At 43.4% G+C, this 16,800-nt stretch overlaps 1 protein-coding gene across 1 annotated transcript in view; it reads left to right on the forward strand.

Moving 5' to 3' along the window:
- LOC115462200 (long-chain-fatty-acid--CoA ligase 1-like) overlaps window positions 1–16,800 on the forward strand; it is a 146,332-nt gene that overhangs the window by 99,620 nt on the left and 29,912 nt on the right. Inside the window, 2 exon segments of the mRNA XM_030192216.1 lie at window positions 5,623–5,711; window positions 11,711–11,827. Of these exon segments, the coding sequence (XP_030048076.1) occupies window positions 5,623–5,711; window positions 11,711–11,827 (206 nt within the window).

Genomic DNA, 16,800 nt, shown 5'->3' on the forward strand with positions numbered 1-16,800 from the left:
TGAGAGTTGCACCAAATTACCACCGCCGGCATCGGGACGTGCGAGGACGCCTAACATGGACGTCCTTCACTGAAACATACAAAAAAGGACGGCCCTGACGAGCAATTGGACATTTTTCCCCAGATGTTTTTGTGATGGGTGTTCTTTTGCGAGGACGTCCAAATAAAAAAACTATTTAGACGTCCCTCCAGGTCTCTTTCCGCCAATCACAGCGCGTTTAGCTGTCACCGGTGTCAGCTAAATGCGCTGTGATTGGCGGAGAGAGAACTGGATGGGGGCATAATCGAAAAGGACATCCAAATAGTTTTTTTTATTTGGATGTCCTCGCAGAAGAACACCCATCACAAAAAAATCTGGGGAAAAACGTCCAATTACTCATCAGGGCCAGGGAATCATGCTAGACATGGATGGAGGAGAGACAGATGAGTTGCTGGACATGGATGGATGGAGAAGAGGGCAGGAGAGAGTTGCTGGACATGGATGGATGCAGGGGAAAGAGAAGAATTGCTGGAGATGGATGGAGGAGAGGGAAAGGAAGAGAGGAGACTCACTGGACATGGATGAATAGAGGGGAGGGCAGGGGAGAGCGGAGAATTGCTGGAGATGGATGGAGGGGAGGGCAAGGGAGAGAGTAGAATTGCTGGACATGGATGAAGGAAAGGACAGGAGAGAGAGGAGAATTGTGGACATAGATTGATGGAGAGAGGAGAATCGCTGGAGATGGATGGAGGGGAGGGCAGGGGAGAAAGGAGAGTTGCTGGACATGGATGGATGGAGTGGAGGGCAGGAGAGAGGTGCTGGGCGTGGATGGAGGAGAGGGCAGGGGAGAGAGGAGAATTGCTGGACATGGATGAATGGAGGGGAGGGCAGGGGAGAGAGGAGAATCGCTGGACATTGAGAGAAGGGCAGGGGAGGAGAATTGCTGGACATGGATGGAGGGGATGGCAGGGGTGAGAGGAGAATCGCTGGACATGAATGGAGGGGAGGGGAGAAAAGAGAATTGCTGAACATGGATGGAGGAGAGGGAAGACAGAGGAAGGAGACGCACATGGATGGAGGGAAGGAGATAAAGGAGATGCTGGACATGGATGCAGGGGAGAGAGGAGATTTGCTGGACATGGACGGAGGAGAGAGAAGACAGAGGAAGGAGATGCACATGGATGGAGATGAGGGAAAGGGAAGAGAGGAGAAAAACTGCACATGAATGGAGAAAATAGGCAAAAGCTGTCTATATCTTCTCCAGTCAAGTTCGTGGAGGACCCAGCTTTTACTTATGGATGTAGGGCAAGAAATGAAGAAGAAAGGAGGAAAGTAAAGAAATATATGGAAAGGAAGCCCTGGAAACAGAGTTAAGAGAATAGATAGAGAGCAGCAGAATCGGAGACTGGGTCCAACAAGATCAGAAAAACAAAGTCACCAGACAACAAAGGTAGAAAAAGTAATTTTATTTTCATTTTAGTGTTTGGAATATGTCTAATTTGAGAATTTACATCTGCTGTCTTATTTTGCACTGTATAGGAGGAAACATGTTTCTTTCTGTTTTTCTGGTATTGTGCTGCATTCAGAGTCTAGCTTCTTAGGATTTCAGGTTAATTTTTGAAGAATTTGAAGAAGGGCTATCTCTGTTCTGCATGTGTGACTGGAAGGCCAAGTTTCTGAATAGGGATCTGTTTGTTAGGTTCTGAGATTTTGATAGCATATTGTGTTTCAGATTTGGCAAGACTGTTCTCCTAATTCCTGGTCTGCATGCTAATTTGGTTTGTGTTATTGTGGATATGCTGGAGCTGTAACAGCTTACAGAAATTATTTATAATGAATAAAAATCACATTATTTTTCTTCTCCATTACTGGTGTACTATTTTCAATGATGCCTGTTTATATGCGCCATAGCTGATAAAAGGGGTGTGGCTATTGTGGGTGAGGCTACTGTAGGGGCAGAGCCATAGTGATCCCACCCCTAAGGTTACCCATAATGAATACCAGTACCTTTTTTCCTACAAAAAAAAAACACTGGGGGCAGGTGTATGGTAATAGAGGAGTTTGTGTTGCTCTCACTGAAGGGAGGAGAGAGAGAGGTGAATAGATGGGGGAGGGGAGGGGTTGGGAGGAGAAAGGAGAGAGAGGAGATGCTGGATAGGTAGGGGGCGCTGACTAATAGGCTGCAGGGGGGGGTGCCAGAAACCCTGGCACCGACCCTGCAAGGCGTCCAACAACCAAGGCCAATTGTGGCAAAACGTCTCCGCTTTCCCCAAGCTTTACAAATGTTAACTGCTGCCCGAACAACTACAGACTTCAATTTGAGGGAAAACATTTCTTAATTGTTCCAGATCTCACCAGGACCACAGCAAGAAGAGGAAAATCTTTTCTTGATATGAGAGCTCGTTTAAAGTCTTTGGGCACCCGACGTGGTCTACAGTATCCTGCCCACATGACATTGACTCTGCATAATACCACCAAATCTTTTGATTCACCTGAACAACTGTAACAATACCTGGACCAAATTCAATCTCACGGCATGGTCACAAGATGTCCTTTTCTTCATCAATTGTGATATCTTCATTTATCTAATTGTGTGTTTACTGATTTATGATGTTTTGTATCTTTAAGAATTCTATAATTGTTGGGTTCTGAAGTTGGAAATTTGTATAAAAAAACCTTATGAGATCAAGAAGATGGTTACCAGGGAAATATGAGTGGAGTTTTTTGACAGGCGAGTGGGGGGAAAATAAGAAAATAAGAAAAAAAAATCACATTTAAAGGCAAGAGAGGAAGAAATAAGGGGTTAATAATTTGGCCGAACAATTGTCATGTTTTTTGGACAATTGGTTTATATATTCATTGACATGTCATAATTGCTGCACCTTATATAATTAAAATTTCTCCTATCTCCTACACTATGTAGTTCTTACTATAGAACTTCTCATAATGCAACTGGGTTTTTGAATTTGCATTCTTAGGGCCCTGTTTACTAAGCAGCGTTATAGGTATATTGACATTTTAAATGTGTGTTAACCATGTACGTGCCTACAGTATCCCTAGAGGTGCCTACATGGTTAGCCTGCATGCCAAGTGTAGGCGCGCTAAAAGCACTAACGCACATTAGTAAACAAAGCCCTTCGATTGTTATACAGGGGTGACTTTGAGTGTTCTCTTATCTTTATTCTCAGTCACACTCAACTCAGGTTACATTTTTGGCTGAACTAGTTAGTTCTTTATGCCGTTTGTCTTTTCTCTTTGTCAGATATGCCACATATGTACTAATCACTATTAATGCAACACTTTTTTTTGGACATTAAATCATACAATAATTTTTCTCTGTATTATCATGGCTCAAACTAATTTTAATATTCCTCTTTACGTGGAGGGGCATAATCGAATGGGGATGGCCATCTATAAGGGCAGCCATCTCTAATGACGGCCCCGTAAAGCGGCGTACCCGACTGTATTATTGAAACAACATGGCCAGCCATCTTTCGTTTCGATAATACGGTTGGGGCCGGCTAAATCTCAACATTTGGGCCGGACTTAGAGATGGCCGCCATTGGTTTCCGCTGATAATGGAAACTAATGGCGGCCATCTCAAAACCAGCCAAATCCAAGCCATTTGGTTGTGGGAGGAGCCAGCATTTGTAGTGCACTGGTCCCCCTCACATGCCAGGACACCAAATGGGCACCCTAGGGGGCACTGCTTCACAAATTGCTCCCAGGTGCATAGCTCCCTTACCTTGTGTGCTGAGCCCCCCAAAACTGCCCCAAAACCCACTCCCCACAACTGTACACCACTACCATAACCCTTAAAGGGTAACGGGGGGCACCTACATGTGGGTACAGTGGGTATCGTGTGGGTTTTGGAGGGCTTCCATTTACCAGCATAAGTGTAACAGATGGGGGAGGGGATGAGCCTGGGTCCGCCTGCCTGAAATGCACTGCAGTACCCACTAAAAACTACTCCAGGGACCTGCATACTGCTGTGATGGAGCTGGGTATGACATTTGAGGCTGGCATAGAGGCTGGCAAAAAAATGTTTTAAAATTTTTTAGGGGGGGTGGGAGGGGGTTGGTGGCCACTGGTGGAGTAAGGGGAGGTGATCCCCGATTCCCTCCGGTGGTCATCTGGTCAGTTCAGGCACCTTTTCAAGGCTTGGTCGTGAACAAGAAGGGACCAATTAAAGCCAACCAAATGCTCGTCAGGGCCTCGGCTGAGGCCGGCCATCTCTTAACCACGCCCCTGTCCCGCCTTCGGTACACTGCCGACACGCCCCCTTGAACTTTGGCCGGCCCTGCGACGGAAAGCAGTTGAAGCCAGCCAAAATTGGCTTTCGATTATACCGATTTGACCGGCTTTAGGACAAGGCCGGCCATCTCCTCATTTGTGTCGGAAGATGGCCGCCCTTCTCCTTCGAAAATAAGCAGGATAGTGATATGGAATGTTAATGGATTAAGGCACCCAATTAAAAGAAAGTACTTATATATCTTAAAAAACTTAAACCAGGAATAATATTTTTACAAGAAACTCATTCTGCTAATACTACTCTTTTCACTAAACAGTGTAATTGGATTTCTTCCTCCTTAGATTCCCCTTCAGTTGGTAGGAAGAACGGAGTTTCCATATTGTTTCATAAAGATATAAATCCTATCATATTAGAACAAATTATAGATCCTGAAGGAAGATGGATAATTGCTAAAGTGTCTATTCACAATGTCTCCGTATTATTGGTTAATATATATGCACTCAATAATGATTCTCCTGGATTTTTCTCTAATCTCTTTCTAAAAATGCAATCTCTAGATCATCTCCCTATTATAATGCCTGGTGATTTTAATATACCTCTAAAATACTGCCTTCTAAATCGCCTATCACCTTACACTCTTTTATTAATCAGCTTCAAAGACATGCTTTACAAAACTGGAAAATTGCTCATTTGTTAAATATTTATTTATTTATTTGCATTTGTATCCCACATTTTCCCACCTCTTTGCGGGCTCAGTGTGGCTTACAATAAGATATGAATGATGGAAATACATTTGTTACAACTTGGTTATGGGTTACATTGTACAAGTTATGTGAAACCATTGAAGTATCATTAAGAATATAACAATGGGACATCAACATTGAAAGATATCCATTTTTGGTGGAATTCTGTTTTACAGCATTAGAAATTTGAGTTTGCTATGGCAGAAAAGTATGAAACAATACTCAGCAAGAGGAAAGTCTGAGCTCCTCTAGAACAATACTTACAAACTACATTATTTTCCTAATGTTTTTTGTTTTTGTTTTTTTAGATAATGTATGTGATAGCATTCTGATATTGTATTTCTCTTTTTCTTGTTATGTTTTCATATTTTATACTTTCCATGTACTTTCATAAAAGTCAATAAAATATAATTGAAAAAAAAAGAAAAGTTACCAGTAATGTTCTACTGTGTAGCACCTGTTTTACAGATTCAACACAGTTGCTTTATCCTGTATTACATGCATGCTAAGACAGAGAAAAATGTAGGCAGATAAATGTGGCCTATCCAGTTTGCCTATCCATGCCATCTCCTCTCCCTGTCACTCCCTTAGAGTTCCTATGTACTTGTCCCAAGCTCTCTTGAATTCATTTGTTTTCTATCTTGGCAGGTCATGTTGGAGCGCCACTGCCCTGCAATATTATTAAATTAGTTGATGTACAGGGCATGAATTATTTTGCTGCTGAAGGGGAGGGTGAGGTAAGTCTTAGTATACATAAGTGGAGGAGTAGCTTAGTGATTAGTGCAGTGGACTTCGATCCTGGTGAACTGAGTTTGATTCCCACTGCAGCTCCTTGTGACTGTGGACAAGTCACTTAACCCTCCATTGCCCCAGGTACAAATAAGTACCTATATATACAATGTAAACTGCTTTGAATGTAGTTGCAAAAAAAAAAACCAGAAAGGCAGTATATCAAGTTCCATTCCCTGTCCCTTTCTTAAACATTAACAGACAAATTATATGAGCTGGCACCTAATAGACACCAAATATGCAAGTAGGTTATAGAATATTAGCACTTATGTCATTGGCATCAAAAATTGGCTTTTACGTGTGTAAGTGCTAGGCACTATTAAGTACATAAGTATTGCCATACTGGGAAAGACCAAAGGTCCATCGAGCCCAGCATCCTGTTTCCAACAGTGGCTAATCCAGGTCACAAATACCCGGCAGGATCCCAAAAATGTACAAAACATTTTATACTGCTTATCCCAGAAATAGTGGATTTTCCCCAAGTCCATTTAATAACGGTCTATGGACTTTTCCTTTAGGAAGCCGTGCAAACCTTTTTTAAACTCCGCTAAGTTAACTGCCTTTACCACATTCTCTGGCAACGAATTCCAGAGTTTAATTACACGTTGAGTGAAGAAACATTTTCTCGGATTCATTTTAAATTTACTACATTGTAACTTCATCACATGCCCCCTAGTCCTAGTATTTTTGGAAAACGTGAACAGACGCTTCACATCTACCTGTTCAACTCCACTCATTATTTTATAGACCTCTATCATATCTCCCCTCAGCCGCCTTTTCTCCAAGCTGAAGAGCCCTAGCCGCTTTAGCCTTTCCTCATAGGGAAGTCGTCCCATCCCCTTTATCATTTTCGTCGCCCTTCTCTGCAGTACACACCAGTATCACTTGGTGCATAAATGCAAGGGGGTTGCATGTGTCCAGGCTGTGGGTGTGTCACTAAGCAATGCACACAACTTATAGGATACTATCAGTTGTGCACATTGCATGATGTACTTAGGTGTGCCAACTTACACCAGCCATTGACCTGCCGTAAGCGGGCACTCTTAAGTTTCAGCATGCCAACATACCTTTACGCTAGTATCCTATAACAGCTTAGGTGCACCCTGAAGTTGATATAGAATTTGCTTTTTACATGCCCCATTGTGGTGCCTACATCATGGCTTCAATTTATAGAATTGCCATTTACAGTGGGGGAAATAAGTATTTGATCCCTTGCTGATTTTGTAAGTTTGCCCACTGACAAAGACATGAGCAGCCCATAATTGAAGGGTAGGTTATTGGTAACAGTGAGAGATAGCACATCACAAATTAAATCCGGAAAATCACATTGTGGAAAGTATATGAATTTATTTGCATTCTGCAGAGGGAAATAAGTATTTGATCCCCCACCAACCAGTAAGAGATCTGGCCCCTACAGACCAGGTAGATGCTCCAAATCAACTCGTTACCTGCATGACAGACAGCTGTCGGCAATGGTCACCTGTATGAAAGACACCTGTCCACAGACTCAGTGAATCAGTCAGACTCTAACCTCTACAAAATGGCCAAGAGCAAGGAGCTGTCTAAGGATGTCAGGGACAAGATCATACACCTGCACAAGGCTGGAATGGGCTACAAAACCATCAGTAAGACGCTGGGCGAGAAGGAGACAACTGTTGGTGCCATAGTAAGAAAATGGAAGAAGTACAAAATGACTGTCAATCGACAAAGATCTGGGGCTCCACGCAAAATCTCACCTCGTGGGGTATCCTTGATCATGAGGAAGGTTAGAAATCAGCCTACAACTACAAGGGGGGAACTTGTCAATGATCTCAAGGCAGCTGGGACCACTGTCACCACGAAAACCATTGGTAACACATTACGACATAATGGATTGCAATCCTGCAGTGCCCGCAAGGTCCCCCTGCTCCGGAAGGCACATGTGACGGCCCATCTGAAGTTTGCCAGTGAACACCTGGATGATGCCGAGAGTGATTGGGAGAAGGTGCTGTGGTCAGATGAGACAAAAATTGAGCTCTTTGGCATGAACTCAACTCGCCGTGTTTGGAGGAAGAGAAATGCTGCCTATGACCCAAAGAACACCGTCCCCACTGTCAAGCATGGAGGTGGAAATGTTATGTTTTGGGGGTGTTTCTCTGCTAAGGGCACAGGACTACTTCACCGCATCAATGGGAGAATGGATGGGGCCATGTACCGTACAATTCTGAGTGACAACCTCCTTCCCTCCGCCAGGGCCTTAAAAATGGGTCGTGGCTGGGTCTTCCAGCACGACAATGACCCAAAACATACAGCCAAGGCAACAAAGGAGTGGCTCAGGAAGAAGCACATTAGGGTCATGGAGTGGCCTAGCCAGTCACCAGACCTTAATCCCATTGAAAACTTATGGAGGGAGCTGAAGCTGCGAGTTGCCAAGCGACAGCCCAGAACTCTTAATGATTTAGAGATGATCTGCAAAGAGGAGTGGACCAAAATTCCTCCTGACATGTGTGCAAACCTCATCATCAACTACAGAAGACGTCTGACCGCTGTGCTTGCCAACAAGGGTTTTGCCACCAAGTATTAGGTCTTGTTTGCCAGAGGGATTAAATACTTATTTCCCTCTGCAGAATGCAAATAAATTCATATACTTTCCACAATGTGATTTTCCGGATTTAATTTGTGATGTGCTATCTCTCACTGTTACCAATAACCTACCCTTCAATTATGGGCTGCTCATGTCTTTGTCAGTGGGCAAACTTACAAAATCAGCAAGGGATCAAATACTTATTTCCCCCACTGTAACTGTTAATGACTAAGGGATTCTTTTATCAAGCCGTTCTAGTGACTCCAGGTAGATTAATGCCGAAAAAGTCCTTTCACTTTGAATGGGCTTCATTGGCATTGCCATTCAGGAACTTCTAGCATGGCTTGATAAAACAGACCCTAAGTGATTGTTTTGCTGTGTAAACTTGAGCAACTTCATGTAAGCTGTAGTACTTGAGTTGGCCTTAATCTCTGCACTCATAACATAATAGGGTCTCTTTAAAAAAGTGCTGCATGCACAGCCTTAGTTTTGTTTTGTTACACCCGGAAGGGATGGGTATGGACAGAAGGAGCTGTAAATATGTACATTCTGTAGATTTATAAATTGCCTCAAAGAAAATACACCATATCCCTACTTTACTCTGGATTTGTAGTCTGCATCTGCTATCAAGTTGGATTACAAATTGACTGCTTCAAGAAGGATTTGATCTGCCTGTTACAGGATATTCAGTAAAATTTGGTTATTTTGCATTATTCTCTGGACTGGAGTCTTTTCTTTGAGTGCAAGTGAATTTCATTTACTCACAGACTGGTAAAGGAAAGATTACAAAGCCTTAGCTCATAACCCTACGGTGTTCTGGATCTTTATCCGACCCCAGCCTACACCCAGCTCATTAAGACAGAAAGACTAAGAACCTGTTAGTTTTATTTTGTGGCTCTGGTCTCAGGTGCCCCCTGACCCACAAAGAGCTAGCTGGTGCCTGGACTGTATCGAGAGACCAGGGTTATATACCACCTTGGACAAAGGCGGTTTATAAATAAAAATTCTAATTCTATATGTGTTTAAGTGGGTGGCCTTGTTGAATGATTGCTTTTCTATTTTGAATGGCATTCTTTTCTGAATATTATAGTTAATTTTTTTTGTAAACCACTTTGATTGCTCAAGAAGAGTGGTATATGAAGATTTTTTAAAATTATTAAACTAAATGACTGCCCAAGGAGATATATGCAATAAAATATGTATTTTTCAGATAAAGCAGCTTTTTTTTTTTTTTTTTGCAAGACCTCTTTAGAGATGGGTTAAATGAAACTTATGAAGTACTAAATGTTTCTGCTCTGGGGATAGATTAAAATAAGCTAATATCTGTGGGTTTCCTCTGGTGTGAAGTCCCTTGCAACCGGTCAACTGTTCAGAGGGCCAGGTCTCCCATCTCCTGCCAGGGAATTGGTTACTCAAGCTGGAGTTGTTGTAATGCTATCATAACTCCATCTTGAGATAGTGAGGTAGCAGTGTACACTCCCTTTTGTGTTGTATGAATAGACTAGCCGTTGAGCCCGTAAAAACGGGCTCGTATAGGACGGGGGGGGGGGTTGAAAGGCCCCTTCTCCTCGCCGCTGCAAGGCCCCCCCCTGCCGTCAAGCTCGCCGCTGCCCCTCCGAGGTCACCGCTATAGACCCCCCCCCCGGAGTCGCCGGCACCCCTCCACCCGGGCCGGGCCCTCGCTTCGCTATTGAAACAGCGTGGGAACGCAGCACACAGCTCAGATGAACTGCCGTCCTTCTTCTCTGCCTGCATCCCGCCCTCGTGGGCGAGGGCGGGACACAGGCAGGGAAGGAAGGCCGACGGCAGCTCAGCTGAGCTGTGTGCTGTGTTGACGCTGTTTCTATAGCAGAGCGAGAGCCCAGCCTGGGTGGAGGGTGGGTGGCGGCGGCGACTCCGGGTGGGGGGAGTGGTGGCATGGTGGTGACCTTGGGGGGGGGGGAAACGGTAGCGACGGCAGTTTCGTCCCTCCCCTTGCACAGTAGAGACCCTCTCTGTCCTGCCACCATCATCACGTATTGACGCGGGGCGGGACAGAGAGGGTCTTTACTGCGCATTTGCGAGTGAGTTCGGTCACTCGCCGTTTATATGTTTGATGACTTGTTTCAATGTTTTTAAGTTCAAGGCTTTCCAGGTTGGAAGCCTTGCAGAACCGATAAGCCTGGAGAAATAACAAGTGTCTAGCTCCTGGAAGTGATCACTTGCCCATTTGGTATTAATAAGCTCCAGTATAACTTGAGTCAAGTGAGGGACCTGGCTAATGAAACTCCATTACTATACTGTCTGCAACTTTAGAGAGTCTATCCTTTAAAGCAGTCTCATTGAAGCATATTGGAATACTTTGGGGTCCTTTTACTAAAGTGCGCTGAAAATGGCCTGCGGTAGTGTAAGCGTGTGTTTTGGGCGCGGGCAGAATCATTTTTCAGCACACCTGTAAAAAAGGTCTTTTTAAAATTTTTGCCAAAAATGGACTTTCGGCAAAATGAAAATTGCCACGCATCCATTTTGGGTCTGGGATCTTATCGCCAGCCATTGACCTAGCGGTAAAGTCTCGTGGTAACTGGGCGGTAATGACCTACATGTGCCAAATGCCACTTGGCGCGTGTCTGATACGCACGGCATTATTTTTCAGCCATGCGTATTGGACGCGCATCAAAAATGAAATTACTGCAAGACCAACGCGGTAGCCGTATGGTAACTCCAATTTGGCGCACGGTGGGTGCGCGTAGACGCTTATGCGGCTTAGTAAAAGGGCCCCTTTGCTTTTAGGATCTATGTTCAGTTCATGCAATACACCGATCTAAGCTTTTTTTGTAAAATCTTATACACTTTTAGTGGTATTTTAGGGACAGGGATATATTTACTGTACCTGAATGTTAACCTACTTTAGAGAGCTCACAATCTGTATGTTAAGCAATGGAGGGTGAAGTGACTTGCCTGAGATCATAAGGAGTATATGTAGAATTGGAGCCCTGGCTTACAGCAATGAGACTTAACACAGAGTTGGACATCGTAGAAACTGTAGCTTAAGCATCTAATTCTATACTGAGGCAGTGTGACAGTTGGAACTGGACCATGACATAAGGAAAACTTTTTAGATTGTGCGATGGCAGCTATGGAGCAGAATAAATAGGATTGAACTTGCATTCTGAATGGTTAGTAACAATGTTTTGTGTTGGTTCAGTAAACTTAATGATCCTATCGTAATAACTCTCTACCTCCATCTCCCTACATATGCTCCAGTTCTATAAGATGTTTGTCAGTGACCCTGGAAGGTCACCTTTTAAATAAGGGGCTGATCAAATAAGTATTTGAACAAGTCATTTTAAAAAGATGCTGCTATACGTTGTCTTATATTTAATTGGCTCTAATCTTTAATTCCAGGTGTGCATAAAAGGGCCAAATGTATTCTCAGGCTATTGGAAAGACCCTGAAAAAACAGCAGAAGCTCTTGATAAAGATGGTTGGCTGCACACAGGTGATATCGGGAAATGGTTACCGGTAAGTTGCCACTCAGTTTTCATATTTAACAGATGTAAAATACTGGGAGACCTGCTCAAATTTCCATTTCACTAAACTGAATTTCTTAAATATATACAAACAGGACAATGTTTAAATGCTGGCCACTGCAATTAAATTTAAAACTATTTTGTATATTGAGCATCACTAGCAAGGTAACAAAGGATGCTGAATGTAAGTGGAGATCAGTGACTGCCACTGGGTCTACAGATCACTATATGGACAGTGGCTGAGTCACTGCAGTTTCAGGACAGCCTTTTGATGGCCTAAATTAAACCATATTGGCCACATGGAGAGCATCTGGATATTAGCTGTTTGGTCAGAATGCCCATATAAGTATACAGCAGCATGGCCTAGGTAATGCTGCAGAAAATTGGCATAGAGCAATTTAATCTGTATAATAACTGCCTACTGCCACGTACATGCACAAACTTAACCCCTTCTTTTAAAGCAGGTGTAACTATGTACAGCAGCACTGGGCATGGAATAACTTCATAAAGGCACAAGCACCCTGTTAAAATTATGCCCACAATAAACATTTTCATTCACACCTATCAAATTACTGTTACTTAGATCTTGTCTGTTCCACCTCTACTTACTCTATGCTGTCTAAGATATTTTTATTTATTTATTTTTATTTTATATTTATATTTTCACATAATAATCAAGAATACTCTTGATAAAGAAAAGATACAGAAAAAGGAAAGAAAAAGATTAACAATATATTCATCATATTACAACGTTATATAAAAAGGAAATAAGTAATCTTTCTGATCTCTAGTCCACTAATAGTATGAGGGACAAGGCACAATTCCATGAAAACTATTCACTTAATTAAGTAAGAAAAATAGAAGAGAAACTAGACCCTTTATATTTGCTCTGGAGTAGATGATGTTATTAATACAGGTTGCACGGATGGAGACACCACAGTCCATGAGTCTATTGCAAAAGTTTATTTTCTTTCATAAGACTCATCTGAGCTTGCTGAAGATTTTCTATTTTACCCTTATTGGATTCAATATTTTTTTCAACAGTTTTAACTTTTGTTTCAAGCACAGTTATTTTTCCTAAAGGAGCCACAGAACATTGGTTTACTGAAATCAGGTTTTGTGAAAAAGAGGTTTCCAAACCCAGAAGGGCTTCCCATATAGTATCAAGAGTAATCTTCTGAGGTTTTTGAGGCAAATAAGACTTACTGAGAGCTATAGTTTCAAACTCCTTCCCCTCCAAGGATTGTTCCTCTCCTACCGATTTAGAATCCAGCTTAACGCTGGGTTCTGCCTGTATCTCCGCTTCCTGGCTGGAAAATGCTGATGCTCCTTTGTTGCGACCTGCCTCCGCTCAGCGGAGTCCTCCACGAGCGTCATTGCATGGGGGATCCAGCACATGCCGCGGGTCCAACGCCGGCATAGGAAGCGGACTCCGAAGATCTGGATTAAGGTACCCAATGGCGGCAGGGGAGGGTTGGCAGCGGGAGGGGGGGTCTAAGGGGTTGGTAGCGGGGGGGGGCCAGGGTCAAATCTACGGGGGCCCATGCCCCCGTGGCCCCACGTAGCTACACCCCTGCTTTGCAGGCTTGCGTTTAAACCTTGAAAAATCCAAAGCCTTGGCATCTACCATTGAAATTGAGCAGCATTGGACTGGGACCTTTCCGCTGAAATGGGCGCACAATTCTTTTGTATGTTTGGGAATTCGTCTTATACCTCGAGTTTCAGCCCTTTATGATCTTAACGTAAATAGGATGCTGCAAAACATGGAACTGCAATTAGATAGGTGGCAATCTTTATCATTGCCTCTTGCAGGGTGAATAAGCCTAATACGCATGGTCATACTGCCCCTCCGGCTGTATCTATTACAAACTTTGCCCATACATCTGCTGAACAAGGATATATGGCATTTCAACCGATTGGTTAGCAGATTTTGCTGGGCTAAGAAGAAGCCTAAAGTGCGCTATCAATTCTTATTAGGTGATTGGGCACGGGGGGGATGGGTTTACCCAACCTACATTTGTACAACTTGGCTTGTCTGTTGCGCAGTGTCCAGGTCTGGGTGTATTCTCAGAGCTGGTTTACTCCCCTGCAGTTTGAGCGTGAGTTCTTTGCACCGTATAACTTGATCTCTTTGTTGCACGTGGAACACTCATTGATACCTGCTGGGTTGTGATCCTCGGTACTTTTGAAGGCCCTGAAGGAGGCTTGGTGCTTTTTGGTGAGGAGTCTTGGAGGGGACCCACACGTTACCAAGATGCTCCCTCTATGTGGCGACCCTTCCTTCCCACCTGGTTTTGATAACAAAATGTTTTTGACTTGGGACCGATTGGGGATCACCTGTCTGGAAAATGTTTTGGATTCTGAGGGGAGGCTTAAGTCTTTAGTTGTGCTGAAGGGTCAGGCGGGAATAAATTGGGGAGACAAATTTGCATATTGTCAACTCAAGCATTATGTGCAATCACTTTGTAAAGATTCGCTGCAGGGGGAATGGGCACGCTGGTACGTGATTTCTTTGATACTGTCTCACAATATGCCACATCCATTTCAGGCATACATAGTGCACTGTGGGCTTTGGGAGGGCCTAGAGATCTGGAAGTGATTTGCCATCGCTGGGAACATGATACGAGTCTGACCTTGGAATATTGGGATGTGCTTTCCTCAATCAAAGGCATACCAAGGCTTACAAGTCATGCAAGTCATAGAGAGTGTTACTTTCGGGTCTTGCATAGAGCCTATTTCACTCAGGTACAGATGGTTCGAGCTGGGGGATTGTCTTCTGCACTGTGTCCCAAATGTAAACTATCAGATAATACATATTACCATGCCTTTTGGGGTTGCGACAAAATCCAGCGTTTCTGGAAGCAAATCATCAGATACCTCTCGTGTATAACTGGACGCCCACTGGAGTGTACCCCGTCTATATTGTTGGACAGCCCTGGTCCAAGAGTGGGAAGGGTAGCGATGACCACGATGCTGCCTCAGAAGTCTTTTTTATTAGCACGGAAATGAATATTGCAATCCTGGATGTCAGGGGGACTGCCAGCATACTGGCACTGGTGCAATCAACTTCATCAATTGATGGTCTGGGAAGCACAGGAGGCGAGGGGCTCATACAGATGAAAGGTGTGTTTTTTGAAGCTCTGGGACTCATATTTGTCATCCTTGTCCTCTAGAGGAAGGAGCTTGGTACTAACTGAGCTATGATTGGATGGGAAATTGTGGAATTGCTGAAATATAGGAGGAACTTACTTATTATTCTTTATGCTGGGAGGGGAATAGGGAGGGAGGGAGGGTAATATTTAATGGTGTTTCATTCACTTATTGGTCTCGTAGGGTTATAAGAATTCAGGCCTCACAAGGAATGATTGAGCGATGGGGAATATAGGGACACGACAGGAGCTGGTTGAGGGGCGGGGGGAAGGGATTTGCTGTTAGACTTACTACCTGATTTAAGTTAAATATAGGAAATAGGGAGCGGATTGAATAAGTGGGGTAGCATTTTGCTCTCTCTCTTAGCAGGGCAGGTGTGTCTTTATTTCATTTCATGTTTTACCACCCTTGTAAGGGTGCATCACAAGAAGGGGGGAGATGGGGGGTGGGATGGGTGAGACAAAATGCTTAGTTGTGTATTGGTAGAATTTGATGTATATATATATATCCCTCACTTCTTATTCTGTTGTAATGGGGGATGTGGGGGGGGGGGGGGGAGTGTAATTCAACATAGTATGGTTGGCATCTGTGGGATGTTTTGAGGGACTACCAAACTGTTTCAACTAATCGACGTCTATAATCTGGGAGGGAGTTCAATAGCTTAAGTTGGGGAGGGGAGAAAATGTTAAAACTTTGATGATGGAATTCCACCTTACCTTGTTCAGTATGTATTAACAACTAGTTTATCGGTGGAACTTGTTGGCAATGATAATATGCTAAATCATCAATAAAAAATTGTTGAAACTAAAATCTGTAAAGATGGTTTAAGTCTAGTCACAGATTTGGCTGCACACTCTAACTCCTGCTCAGAGCCAGATGACTTAGCAGGTTACATTGAATTAGAACAGGCTTGTGCAAACCTTACATACAGAGGGCCAAAACACAATAAGGTGGAAATTTTAATTGGACAAACTTTTATTACATTTTTAGCTGGTTTTCAGAGGCCAAAGCCTCCTTAAGTCAGAACAAGCATACAATACCACCATACTGTCCAGGGACCTGAAGGAGCTGGTTTTGGCCTTCAAAAGGTAGTCAAATGTATTTAGTCCTATAAAAAGGTGATGACTTATTTTCCATTTTTCCTGTTATTTATATTTATTAACTTAGTAGATTAACACAGCTACCACATTTCTTCATCCTCATCCTAAATTTAAAATAATATTTTTTCTGTCTTGGTTTGGTGTTTTTTTGCCTGCACTTGGTACATAAATTTTAAACACTCCCCATTTACCTTTTTCCCCAGTGTCACACTGATACTCACACTTATACGTATCCACCACCACCTTCACCCTGTCTCTTTCCCCTCACCTGGCTTCAGCAAATCCTCTGATGGGATCTTCGCTTCCCTGCCATGAGTATGTGTAGCCCTCTGAGGGGATCCCTGTGTCTCTGCTGAGACTAGTCTAAACACAAGGTTAAGCCATGCTGCGGTGGAAGTTGAGATTGGTCTCGCGGTATCAAATCTCAAGACTTGAAACCACGGGAACAGCTTCACTCTGTGGCCCCATATGGCTCAAACTCAGACCAGTCACAGCAGGAAAGCAGGGATCCCCTCAGAAGACTTTATGGAGCTTCTGCAGGCCAAGAAAATGAAGTTGGTGGGCTGAATTAAGGGTTTGACAAGCATGAATTAGTATCAAGGGAGCATTGTGGAGGGTATTGTGTTTGACTTTGGTACATAAAATACTTTGAGTTTTGTGTGTATCTCTGGTCACCTGATCTCAAAGAAATACAGCAGAAGTAGAAAGATGCAAA

Source organism: Microcaecilia unicolor, chromosome 2 (genome assembly GCF_901765095.1).
Source record: "Microcaecilia unicolor chromosome 2, aMicUni1.1, whole genome shotgun sequence".
NCBI lineage: Eukaryota > Metazoa > Chordata > Amphibia > Gymnophiona > Siphonopidae > Microcaecilia > Microcaecilia unicolor.